The 13400-nt window shown below is 40.9% G+C and overlaps 1 protein-coding gene across 5 annotated transcripts in view; it reads right to left on the bottom strand.

The window, feature by feature from the left end:
* Positions 1-495: 495 nt before the first annotated feature.
* Positions 496-13400, bottom strand: part of LOC116309790 (TOX high mobility group box family member 2-like) — an 81734-nt gene continuing 68829 nt past the window's right edge. For 4 of the 5 annotated variants that reach the window (XM_039605003.1, XM_031726491.2, XM_039605005.1 and 1 more), the window contains 5 exons: positions 8550-8780; positions 6217-6297; positions 4009-4407; positions 3170-3309; positions 496-2257 (listed from right to left, as the gene is read on the bottom strand). In XM_039605003.1, the coding sequence (XP_039460937.1) occupies positions 2212-2257; positions 3170-3309; positions 4009-4407; positions 6217-6297; positions 8550-8780 (897 nt within the window). In that variant the 3' untranslated portion in view covers positions 496-2211. The remainder of the gene's footprint in view (positions 2258-3169; positions 3310-4008; positions 4408-6216; positions 6298-8549; positions 8781-13400) is intronic. The other variant, XM_039605004.1, reaches the window with a different exon arrangement.

The following is a 13400-nucleotide window of genomic DNA, read 5'->3' as shown; positions in this document are numbered from 1 at the left end:
TCATAACTAAAAGGCAGATTTTGTTCTTCTTCTTCTCAGGTAGTTCTCTGAAAGGCCGTGTACTGCTGCATCAACTCTGAGTTTCATCATGGCACCTTTTAGCAAAAAAAACATGGCCAGGGGGCAGAAAAAAAAAATGTTGCTTGGTGTTTTATATTGATCTAGTCTGGATTTTCTGGGGTGGGGAATAAAAAAATAGAAACAGTGAAAAGGTTAAAAGCACGTTAAATGAAGTTACACTATCAAGCCTTAACTTTTCACCTAATGAGCCATGTGACAGCAGCTACATCAACTCCTGCTACATCAAAGGTAATTCTCCTAATTAACCCCAGACACATGCAGGGGGAATGCAAAGTTGCGTTTACAGGCTGCTGCAGCGATCAGGCAGAGCTCATCAAAAACACTAATGAATCTGTTAAGACTTAATAATGTGAGTGACAGCCATGGAGTCAAAAATAAGCAGAGACGCACACTTTTTTTTCTTTTGTTTTTCACTTTAAACATTTTATTACAGACAAAAGAAAACGAAAAGAAGTAATTGTGACACAAAAAAAGAAAAGAAAAAAGAATCTAATGCTGGTACATTAGCACCAACAGCAGTTTTTGAAAAAATATTATTCTAATAATCATGTAGTTTGATCATTAATAATAATAATAATAATAATAATAATATTAATAATAATAATAATGATAATAATGCACCCTGATGAAAATAAGCCAAAATGTTACTTCATTTCATTTATAAATAGATGTGGAACCTGCAACCAAATTAAATAGAATGACCATATGATATTTAACAAAAACATAATGGGTTCTCTCATCACTGGCTTTAAAACTTTAAAAGTATGTTTGGCAGGTTTATACACAAAATTAAAATATCTGTCCTGACGAGCGATCCTCTGAAACAAAATCCTGCTACAGTGAAAAAAAAGAAAATCTTAAAGAATTATTTTTCTTTACAGAAAAAAAGATAAAGATGAGTTCAACACAATTCTAAAACACCTAATAAAACTAGTCAAAAACTTTAAAACCCACTGTTATGTTTTTTTTTTTTCTTTTTTTAACCTTTAGTAACATTTCACATTTAGCAACTTTTTTTTTGTTTTTTTTGTTATTCACCTGTACAAGTGGTGCTGGGACTAAGGGGTGGCTGGGCGGGGTCACAGGTGTAGGGGAGGAGGGTGTGGTCTTTACTGACCTAGTAAGTAGGAGGAGCTAAAAGGAGAGGTTTCAATCTTTGACCTCTACAGTTCTGCAGCGTCCTGAGGCCATGTGAAGAGAGTGCGACGCTCTCTACCGGAGCTCTGCCAGCTGTGGAGGAAATTGAGCATTTTGCAGTCTTTGCATTTCCCTCTTTATTTTGGAGAGATATGAGACTGGTGAACACAGTTTCAACACGAGTTTTAGTGTGTGTATTCCCTCACTGAATCCGCCTGCACAGAAAAAGAACAATTTGAAAAAAAAAAAAAAAAAAAGAAAAAGGCAAGGGACTGCAGCTAAATACACACATAAGAGGAATCCATTTTGGTGATATTTACAATCACGCTGTGATAAATAAAGGAAAGGATGAAGTCCTCTATTGAGGGCAAGGATGATTTACAAATGCGTTTGTGACTATACCTTCATTTTAAATGTCGCTTTGCTTTCACTCACTTCGGGTGTTTCAGTCTGTCCCGAAGAACATCCACCCCGATGAGGTGACTATATTCTATTTTCCTGCATTAGCTTTTCTATCCAAGACCCTACTTGGAGTATGCTTTGAGCATTTTAACTCCCCAAAACAAGGGCAGTCCATGGCAAACAGAGTAATGGAGCAAAAAGGAGTGGAATCATCTTTAAAAAAAAATCTAGACAAAATGAGAAGATGTTTTTTTCTTTCTTTTTCTTTTCTTTTTTTTTTTGGTCTTCATTTCCAGTATGTTGGCATGAGCTTAAAACTCGCTGCCCCCTCAAAAAATGGAAAGTTCACTGATAAGGAAAAAAAAAAAAAGCAAGAGAAGTGCCTCGGGCTTCTGGCCGATCTAAGTGCTTGGCAAATAGGTGAAGTTACTGTAGCAGTCTTTGGGATTTTCGAAATCCATCAGAAAAGAAAAAAAAAAAAAACGAGAGAGAGAAAGAGAAAAAATAAATGGTGTAGAAGCAGATACATCGATGATGTTGTTGTTATGTTAGAAAGCTCCCTGGAGTCTGACATTTGGAGGTCTTTCAACTTCAAGTGAGGTAGAGAGGCTTGTCTCGAGCTCCCATGCCGCTGCTGCTGAGGAAAGAAAGAAAAACAGCGTTAATGTATGGCTGGATATACGTGTGAATACGGGGGTGTTTATCCTATATTTCACTGGGAAAACGCTGCAGGATTGTTAAACGTTTGTCACGGAGGGACTGGCATTAGAGAGCGGCTTCAGAACAAACATAAAAGCTGACGATGAAGCGCGCACATCAATAAGCGTGAAGCCAAAATTTGAAGATCACTTGTTACTTGAAATGTCAAACACAAAGTCTGTTCTCCAGTTATCTCTACTGACATACTGGAGACAACTTAGCTCCCTCCAAAACTACAAACTACAATGACTTGACACTGAGAGTAAAGGTTTAAGCAAACACCCAATATTACTTCAAAGACTGTCAAACATGATTTGACCTAGGCGTGATCCCGTTTGACATCCAGATGAATCAGCTCTAAATACAGGAGGCGCCAACTTCTAGCTCAGCTGCCTCTCAAAGTAGCGACGCAGCGTTTCAGGTGTGAGACAAAACATTCTTCTCGTGCCCGCTCGGATATCTTGATTCAATAAGGCAACGTGTGCTGAGCGAAACACGGGGAAACTTAATTGGATGTCACACTTTTTTCCAAGCTTGGTAATAGCATTGTTCTACTGCTGCATTACTCATTTCAATTTCAAGGAGATGCTTTGCTTTAGCAGGGAAATTGCAGTTTATGATTAATACTGTCTGAGTCTCTGAGTGTGAAAGTGAAGTGGTTTAGAGTAACTCATTTGGAAAATGAGTAACTGTCAGACAGCTGCTTAGTATTCTCAACAATCAAATGTCTTGGATTGCACTCACAGAGGGACAGAGCTTTTTGTGTGTGTGTGTCTGACTCTGTAATCCCCGTAAGGAAAGAACTAATATCGCTAACAGCATAATATTGTAAGCGGTGCGAAGAGCTCACCTGCAATGGTTGGGTCCGCAGTCCCTGTTGCAGTACTCGCTATCCCAGTCGGGGTTCTGGCCGTGCACTGGATTGGGGGCCCCGGGAGACTGTGAGCCCCCAACACTGTTCTGGTAATCAGCTTGAATATGGGAGAAACCCTGCAGATAGCAGGAGAGGCGAGATGAGCACAGGATGTTACACGACTTCAGCTTTATGATGGCCAGCCATCAGAGTTTGCTGAGCCATGATACTGTATAAGGCTAAATATTGCCACTGGTCTATATGAGTTGCTACGCATTCACATTTGGTCCCATTGCATTGACGAAATCACCCTTCTTAGTTTGGCAAGACACCCTGCTGCTGGAATGGAAACATTATGGACTCAGAGGGAAAGGAGAAAACAGTTTGATTGCCACTAAATGGGTCTTTTATGCGTTAAAAGAGGAATTGAGAACTCTTTATTAGAGAGCGAGGCTTTACTGGAAGTTTTTCCTCTTTAGAAAACAGCAGTAACCGATGAGTAACTGTTGTTGATTTTATATTAAATCACAACGGGAAAAGCATTAGACGCTGAATATCTATGGAAGATAATTAGGAAGTAAATAAAGGTGATGATATTTGTATATTTGTATGTGAAGTGAGTCTAGAGGAGACACAAATCCCTTTGGGGTTATATATGGAAAGGGCATCTGGTGGAAAATATCTGCCAAATGAAACACATGCAGAGCTACTCGAGTGGCGACCCGGTGTAAACAATTGAGTAGCTGAAAGTAGCTCATGATGTCTGTTAGCATGTGTGTTGTTGATCATCTGCAGAAGAAGCATGCATGGTGGATTTTAATAACAGCTAGACCAACCTGTTGGCTGAGAGGAGGGGAATGCAGAGATGCCTGGAGCCCCATTTGGTGCGAGATGATTGGTTGCGACTGCTGCATTCGGATTGGCTGGTTGAGCAGGGAGCTCTGATGCAGGGAGAGCTGAGCGTGCGGATGCAGAGGTGGGCTGATTTGGAAGGGTGCTGGGGGAGAGGCACTCATGTTGGGTGGGAGCATCTGGGACTGGCCGAGGGTCTGCGCCAGTGTGTGGCGGGGTGGCCCGCCATAGCTCTGGAGGTCTGACAGGGGAAAGGAGCCCGGCGGGCCCAGGTACGGTGAGGAGGGCTGAGGGGGCACGCTGTACAGGGGCTGCTTGGGGGGCATCATGTGGGAGGACTGGCTGGTCTGCTGGGCACTTTTTGGTTCAGGGTCATTGTATGTCTGTGGATGAAAATACATCATATTAAGACAAGAAAGGCCCCATTAATGACACTGCACTCATCAGCCAATATTCATCTGATACTAACGCGTCTCCCTCATTCCTTTTAAAGGGAAACTTCTTTTTTTCGTCATGCTCTGTATTGTTGAATGGGTTTTATTTTTTTTAAACTGCATGCATTGTTATGCTACAGGAAAGTGCCAGCAAGCAAACCAGGTCGTATCTGTTTCCTAACACAGCCACAGGGATATCCTGCTATTTTCCATCATACATTTTTGTTGGACTCACAGAGAATTATTTTTTAAAGCAATAGTTTGAGATCTTTGCTTCTTTGCTTTCTTTCTAAGATTTCGATGAGAAAAATCAACAGATCCATGCAGCTGTTTCCCCTGATCTAGTATTTATGCAAAGCTGAGCTAGCTTTCTTATTAAGCATGTAGGTATGTAATAAAGGCTTTTTCATCTAATTAACCTAAACAGGCTATCTCCTAAAGCGTTACATTTACTGCTGAATTTTTTTGGGAAAGCTTGCACCCTTGCACAAATTACTTTCTTTATTGACTGAGGCTTTGTTTACTAAATCTCTACAAGGCTGCAGGCTGTGCGTAAAATATAATCTATATCAATATTCATACTGCGCAAAATATGAGAATAAACCCCTGCGGGATTTTTTCTTTTAAGCATGTGACAGTTGTCACCTCTACACTCATGTAGAGGAGCTGACAGATGGGCAAAGATTGTACAGATTAAAAACAAAAAAATCTTAAACTTCACCAAAAAAACCCTCCGAATTTGACCTTTCTCAAGCTGGACAGTACCACTCTGAGCAGGTGCAACACCCGTAAAACACCCCACCTCTATCTTCACCCCACCCTCTCCAGGCTCCTGTGATGAGCTGTCAGATTGCTCATCTCCAGCCATCAGTGTTGATTAGAAGGTAATGGAGCCCATTTGTATGAATAGAGCAAGGGGCCGAGGTAATGATCAATACACACCTTGACAGATAGATGGGAAAAGGAGAGGGACACACACCCACACATACACACCCACACACACACACCCACACACACATACATATATGCAGGACCCCGGGCAGAGAAATGAGACTGTTTGCCTGCAGAACAAATGGAATGACAAAAGGAATCTTCACCACACTACATTGTGTGTTGTTAATACAAGACGGCACTAAACAATGCAATTCGCAGCCCTCCTCCTTGCCTTTCTTTATTCCCTGTGCTGCGTTGCTGGTTTATACAAACCGGCATCATTCACGGGGCAAAAAGGATGTCATAGATCTGAATTAGCGGGAAAGTGTCAGAGGTGGGAATAGCAGCAAAGCCCACGATTGCCTCTGTTGATTTGGATGTGCTTCCAGCTCTAGATGACGAGAGGAGGAGCTAATGCAGGACAGAGGTAAATTAATGATTGCTTATTTCCAAAGATACATACAGTGCAGAGTATCTGATAGCCCACATAGCACATTAGAGTGTAATTATATTGTCCTCTCTAAGCCACATACACATTATGGCCATTATGGATGTGTGCTTTGACTGGCCGACCCCTCCCCCAACCCTTCACCCTATATCACCATACCAACTACAAACCCCTACCCCCACTGTGCACCCTATGGAAATCAAGTATTGTTCCAAATATGGCCTGCACTTTTAGCATCAGATGCCCCCCCCCCCCAACCACACTCTTTTCCACCACCACTAGCTCATGCGAAAGAAGGTCCTCCCAGCCCATTAGCAACTATTTTACATCCAATCCATCATCAGTCTTAGCCAGGGCCTGTGTGTCATAAGCGTTACCTTGGAAACCAGACTGGCTCGGTACGCGGCCAAGGCTTTCAGGTACTCTTTCTTAGCCGCCTCGGTTTTCCTCTTGTACCCCTGTGAAGAAATAAAATAAAAACAAGAGGCTTCAGGTGAGAGCAGAGTTTGACTCGCTCATAAACGTGCAGACACACACAGACACGCACATCTGTCAATAAACACACACACACACACACACACACACGACTTTTTTTAAGGCTACTTTAACACTCTCTTAAACACATCCTGCGCACATGAACATGCACACACACACACAAACATACACACACATACACATAAAAAGATGCTTAATGTTTCCCTTTCCATCAGAGCCAATGGTACAGAACACCTCTATTTCCTCATCACAGCGCTAATACTCCCTCATCTCAATGTGTCTCTCTCTATTGTAGCGACACATCATTTCCATTCCAATCCACCTAGAGAAATGAACTGGAACTTCTCTCTCTCTGTCCCTTTAGCTCCACAATAACACTATCAGTACATTAGTGATAAACCAGAATGGTTGTTGTCATTTGGCACATTACGATGTGAGTTTTGTTTGAAACTGCCTTTCATATTGTCAGAGGGATGTACAAGCCTCTGATGTCATGCAACTCCCTGCTGCTGTGTTTTCCGACGGACTGAAGTGTGTTTGCATGAAGAATGTGAGTTTGTGAGCGCACATGGACTTCCGCGTGTGTGCTGTTGCACAGGTATTTTCTGCCAGCATATATAGGTATATATATATATATATATATGTGTAATGATGAGTGTCTGTGTAGGATGCAACAGCATGATGGAAAATGGTGCTATTAACTATAAGGGCTATGAGGCAAAATGAGGCAAAATTATGTCTATTATGCAAAACAAAAAGAAAAAATAGAGAAAAATCCTTCTTAGTAGGAAAAAAATGTGTTTATATACTGTACTGTTGTTGCAGTACTGGAGCCGGTATGAACACATTTGCTGATATCAAAATGATAGTTTTCTAAATGTTTTTCCACAAGCACGTCTATTCATTTAGCAAAGGACCTGAAACTTAAATAATCTTAAAAGTTTTCTGAAAACAAGCCACAATGCAGGAACTTGAAATCTTTTTATGTGATTGATGTGCACCGGTAAAGCACTAAGCTAATCTAGAAGCTATACAGGAGCTTCGCAGAGCCCTGTCTGAACTCTTTTACATCCTTTCTTAAAATTACACTTTGTTCATCCCATGAAACAGCCTAATTAATTAACAGCTAACAACTGCGCTTTCTCTTGCAGGTGAAAACCCACAAAGACTAAAGTGATGGCCGTCTATATCTGTCATCAGTATTATTTCCCACCTATTACTGCTGAACTGAAACTAGAGATCATGTCGAATAGAGAAAAAAAACAATAGATTGCTCCTCCTGGATAGCCAAGATGCCCTTCAGCTCAATCCAAGGATGAGTCGATAGTGGAGGGAGCTCACTAATTCTGTATTCTAGGCAGGATCAAAATAGAAGGCGAGAGATATAAATAAAGAGAGTGGAAATGAGAACTTCACACATTCCAGCTTGTCAGAGGGCCAATGAAGATACATATTGTGGAGGCTGGTGGGACAGAGGAAACGGGACACTACCTTGGCCTAGCGCTTTGTGGGAGTTTTTTTTTTTTTCCTGGCAAAGACGATTTTCACTTTTTCTGTTTTATTTCTGGAAAAGCTGTTTTCACTTTCTATGGACACTACACTGCTAAGATAGATGCCTTTGATAGTTAACAGCAGAGCTGCATTCACATGTGATTGCTTGCTTTTGCAGGGGTGCGCGAGCGCGTGAGTATGTGTGTATTTACCTCCTGCATAACATTATCAGTCCTAGACTCTTTAAATCTCCCCAGGCATGTTTATATTTTTCCCATACTGACCATTTCCTGCCTATAAAATGTCCTACTTTGTTAGTCTCAGACTGTTTTATGGCTATTGTTGCAGAGAACACTCCCCCTCCCTCCGTTTCCTTCCCTTTGGTAGAATTAAATTTAGAAAGAAAATCATTTTAATGAGAGTCAGGGGAGTGGGGATAAACGGATGGATTATCTTTGGAAAGAGAAGAACTAGCTCATTAAGGTGAGCTGTATCTCACAGCAATGTTCTGGTAATTACACGGCAGATAATGCCAACGAAAGGCTGCCCGCCTCTGCCGCAGCACACGCGCCATCTACTGGAGCGACCGCAATCAAAATGTGTACGCGTGTTTGCATCATTGCACGCTGTGCCTGCTCCCATCTGGAAAGCTCATTTTGGTGCCTAGACTTTTGCACAGCATGTTGTTTTAAACCTTCCGCACCTACACAAAATAGTTTTTTACCTGCTTCTGTTCTTCGCCTAGGCTGTCCCACATGGAGGCCACGATCTTGGACACGTCCCCGAAGGTAGCATTCGGGTTTTGGCCCTTGATGGCTGCTTGGGTGTCTCTGAAGAAGAGCGCGTATGCGGACACGGGTTTCTGTGGCTCGTTGGGGTCCTTCTTCTTCTTCTTCTTTTGAGGTTTGGGTTTGGGCTTCATCATTTCTGCTGAGGGTCGCTTCTCACTGCTTATCTGAAGACAGAAGAAATGGATGGGGAGAAAGAGAGACAAGAAAACCGTCATAAATCACTTCATAATATCAGCTACCGCAGAAAGACGTTTTATGTGCCTGATGCATTGGTTGGACAAGATACTCGAGTTTTTCCAGGGCATCATGTACAGTATATGTAGGTTATGCACAACATACAATTTTGTACAATTTTAGAGAAAGTTACACTGAATTTCAGTAGCAACCAAAACATGTGCCAAAAACAGCGGTACTTTTAGTGCCCAAACTGATCTACACAGATTCTTGTGGGCAGCACAGTCAGGTGGTTAGCAGCACTGTTGCCTCACAGCATGGTCCTGGATTTGGATGCACCAACCAGCTGGGGCCTTTCTGTGTGGGGTTTGCATGTCTTCTCTCCAGGTAGACGTGGGTTAGGCTAATGAACAATTCTAGATTGGCCATAGCTGTGAATATGAGCGTCTCTTTGTGTTAACCCTGCACCTGACTGGTGACCTGCTCAGGGTGTACCCTGCTTTTCACCCTATGACAGCTGAAGTGACCCCAGATTGGATACATGAAAGAAAATGGCTGGTTAGATTCCTGTGTTATTTACTTTTCAGCATAAATAAAATACTGCCAGTGATACCTATTGATAGAAATGTGAAAATCCCATGTGACTTCCTTCTTAAACTATTAAGTCGAGCCTTTGGCCTGTCTGGCAACCCGGATGCCAGCCTACCTAATAGTGTGACGACAACACCACATCAGCTTTTTACCTCTGAGGGGTAAACAGCTGTAAAAAGATGGTTTTAGTCTCTATAGCTAATTAGCTGAGTGGGAGGATTTACAGTTCCACTCAACCTTGTAAACGTTAAGGTGTAAAGTTCAGGGTGTGTCCACTTTGACTGACAGGTGGAGGAAGGCAGACAACTTCACCTCCACTAGAGTCACTGAACTTGACCTCTTGCCTTGTTTTTTGGTGCCTTTAGGCTTTTAGATTTAAATGCAGCTATGTGATAAATACAGTAATCTTAGTTCCAGGTTTGGGAGTTTTATTTAAGCAGGTTTGGGTTATAGGGACATTTCCCAGTAAGTTTGCAAAATGTCACTAGTTGCTTAAATTAATGGCTGCAGAATTAATAGATATTTAATATTTTCCTTTTTTCCTCCTTTTAAAAAAATGCTTCTTTCAAGTATACCAGAAATAATGGCATGTTTTCAGGAAACCAGCAGAGAGGGAATTTTCCACACACTCAGTTTGTCAACAATAATACACTGCAATCTCTCGACATTTTCAGGAGGCAAAACTGTTCACATCTGTGTGATGTACTTGATCCAATACACATGAATACATTCTCATTTTCCATGCAGGGCTTTGACTGGGAGTCAAATCCAGGTCACCTGATGCTGGATGTGATTCTATATGGAAATTGCCTTCTTTACGGAGATGAACGGAGAAGGGAGAGGGAGCCAGGAGGGAGAGGGAGGGAGAGACGGTGAAGAAAAAGTGATGGCTTGATGTTGCCATTAGTAGCAGTGGAACATCAGTTAACCTGATTTCCTGGTTGCTATAAAGGCAGAAAAAAACAATCTAATTTCCATCCATATCATAGAAATAATGACATGCGGAATATATGATGATATACATTGGTATTAAGTCAAATGAAGGATGTTTATGTGCACTCTCTGCGGTTGTGGGGTTACGCCGAGTTACTCAAACGTTGTTAAGAGCTCTGAGGGAAGTGACAGCGAATTCTTCTCTATTTTGGCGAACGCACATCATCTCCAAGGCCAAGTTCCTGTTTCATCATGTTGCTTTTTAAAAAAAAATTCTAACCACCTTTGAATGTTTGCTTTCATAATCTACTCATCCAGGGGTTTCAGTGGTAAAGCTCAGTGGGGGTGCAAACCGTGAAAAAAGATTTGTCCCTGCGTGAGTATCAAACAGCAACTTTAGGACATTTAAAGACGTTCATTTCCATCCAATGCATACTTATCACTAGATTAAGCAAAGGCCGTGTTTTCCCCTTTCACCGTCGATTGGAAAACAAGAAACGACTGCCTTTGAAAACTGCATTGTTTTTAGCGAGGCATTTGCCAAACAACACACTGTATTCCACACAGCATGAAATTAACTAATCAAAATTCAAGGTCCAGGAGCACATTTGGCAGCTAAGGAAAACTTCAAAATGGCCTTTGTGGTGTGAAATGAATGAATGTTCCCCATTCAGGCTGATGTGAAAGTATTGCTTGTCTATTTCACAGCTTACAGGTAATATTCTTTTTTTTTTTCGTGCGAGTGTGTGCGGTTTCATTAAAAAATAATCATCCCTCACTTTTAGGCAATGAGGCAGAAGACAGGCATTTGAAACGACATCTGTTCCACCCAAGCCTTTGAAGTGAAAATAGAATAAACTGAAGGTAGAGCTAATGGAATGACAAAACAGAAAAAAAAGAAGAAGAAGGCTAAATAATCGCCAGGAAAATTCACATGTATTCATACAGAGGAAAGAATGATGACACACAACAGCCCACAGCAGAATGCAATCAACCAGGAGAATAAAGGGCGTATTCTTTCATTTCTTTCTTTATTTCCACGTCTTATAATCGGAGATTCATGTTCTCAGCTCAAGTATATACAGTAAAAAGCTGACAGTGACTCTGAAAGATTAATAAAGATGGCTCACATACTTCTAAAGAGACAACAGTAAGTGAAAACTGCTCACTCTGCACAGTATTAATAATTTTCTCCCAGAAAAATAAGCAGGAAAAAAAAATCACCCCCTCAGATGATTAATTTGTTCTCATCTTTCTTCAGCATGTTTCATCTAAATCTAATTGTGAAAGTGGTTTCCTTCATTTATGAGATTACCTTTATATATAAATATATATGTATTAAAAAAAACCCAACTTAATGTAAACTTCTCTGCAAAAAAGACAATTTAACATTGGATCTTTTTTCTTCCTTAACAAAGTACCACAGAGAAACACTTTGTATTAGAATATTAAACTAGGCCCACTGGCCTGTGATTTTGCCTGCTAAATAATCTTTTTGTTTTAATGCGCTCTGCCTGGTTTCTCACACTTCTGAACACCTATTAAGAGAAAACTCCACAGCTTTGACTTTATATTTAAGAAGACCATTCTCTGGTAGAGCATTAACCGACACAGCCTTCTGTAAAACTAAATATCTTTCAAATGAGAAAGTGAAAAAAGTGATCACAGCCATATTCATCACTTACTGGCCTTACAAACTATTGACGCTGGATAAACACTTACCCACCACACAGCCAACTACACAATATCAAGCTTATTTTGCCGCGTTCTCTCGTGCAGGTGCAGTGAACAGTAATGATTATGACAGCTGTTGTTGTCAGTTGAGAAAAAGAGACAGTCACATCCCTTATTCATAATGCAACATCTCGTGGCTCCAGTGCATTCTGGTCTATTTTCTGATACTGTTACTGCAAAGACTGGTATCTTGTGCTCTTGCGAGATGGACTTGTCTCCATGCAAAATGTCAAAACTTGAAACTCTTTTTATTATATGCTCACAACAGACAGATTTGAACCTGACTGATATTTGTTTCTTGTCTTGCATCACTGTTATTGTGCTAAAGCTAGCTTAACATATGATACCATGTTATTTACCAGTTTATTTAGCCATTATTTTAATTTTTTATCATTTTGAAACACAACAGGAAATTCGAGGGAAAACTCAACCCCTCATAATCTGGAGCTGTAACTTTAGTTTAAACACAGGCCTCCTTGTTTAATAAGTATTCACATTTACAGTGCTGGATGGATTCAGTGCAGCCACAACAGTTAAATTCATTGCAAAAAGTAAATCACTCACATGTTTTACATAAAAATGTACCAGGAGTAAAACTGTCAAGGATCATGTAGCCTGATGAGATTAGTACCTAAATTAAAGTCAGTAAAAAAAAGGATAAATTTCAAAAGTAAATAACAAACTGTGGAAAAAAGTACCAAAGCAAATCCACCTGTAACAATTTACCATGATGTCTTTGGCATTTACATATAAAATCAGGCATTCACATTACAGACAGGCCAGGCCAGACAGGTTTATTTAAGTATTTCAGAAACTGTTGATCTACTGGGATTTTCCCACACAACCATCTCTAACGTTCACGGTAAATAGTCCAAAAAAATATCCGGTGGGCGAAAATGCCTCGTTGATGTCAGAGGTCAGAGGAGAACGGCCAGACTGCTTCAAGCTGATAGGAAAACAACAGTAATTCAAAACAACCACTCTTTGCAACCAAGGTATGCAAAATCTCTGAAAGCACAACACAGTGAATCTTGAAGCAGACGAGACCAAACCTGGACAGCAGAAGATTGGAAGACATCTCTTGGTCTGACGAGTCTTGATTTCTGCCTTGTATCAACAGTTCAGTATGGTGGTGGTGGTGGTGTTGGGGATATTGTCTCAGCATGCTCTGGGCCTCTTAAAATCAAATGAGCATCACCTAAATGTCACTGTCAAGTATTGTTGCTGACTATGTTCTTCCCTTTATGACCACAGTGTACCCATCTGATGGCTGCTTCCAGCAGGATAATGGACAATGTCACAAAACTGGTTTGTTGAACATGAGAGTGAATTCACTGCCTTCAAGAGGCCAC

This window comes from Oreochromis aureus, linkage group 20 (genome assembly GCF_013358895.1).
Source record: "Oreochromis aureus strain Israel breed Guangdong linkage group 20, ZZ_aureus, whole genome shotgun sequence".
Classification (NCBI taxonomy): Eukaryota; Metazoa; Chordata; class Actinopteri; order Cichliformes; family Cichlidae; genus Oreochromis; species Oreochromis aureus.
This window is presented reverse-complemented; position numbering and strand designations above follow the sequence as displayed.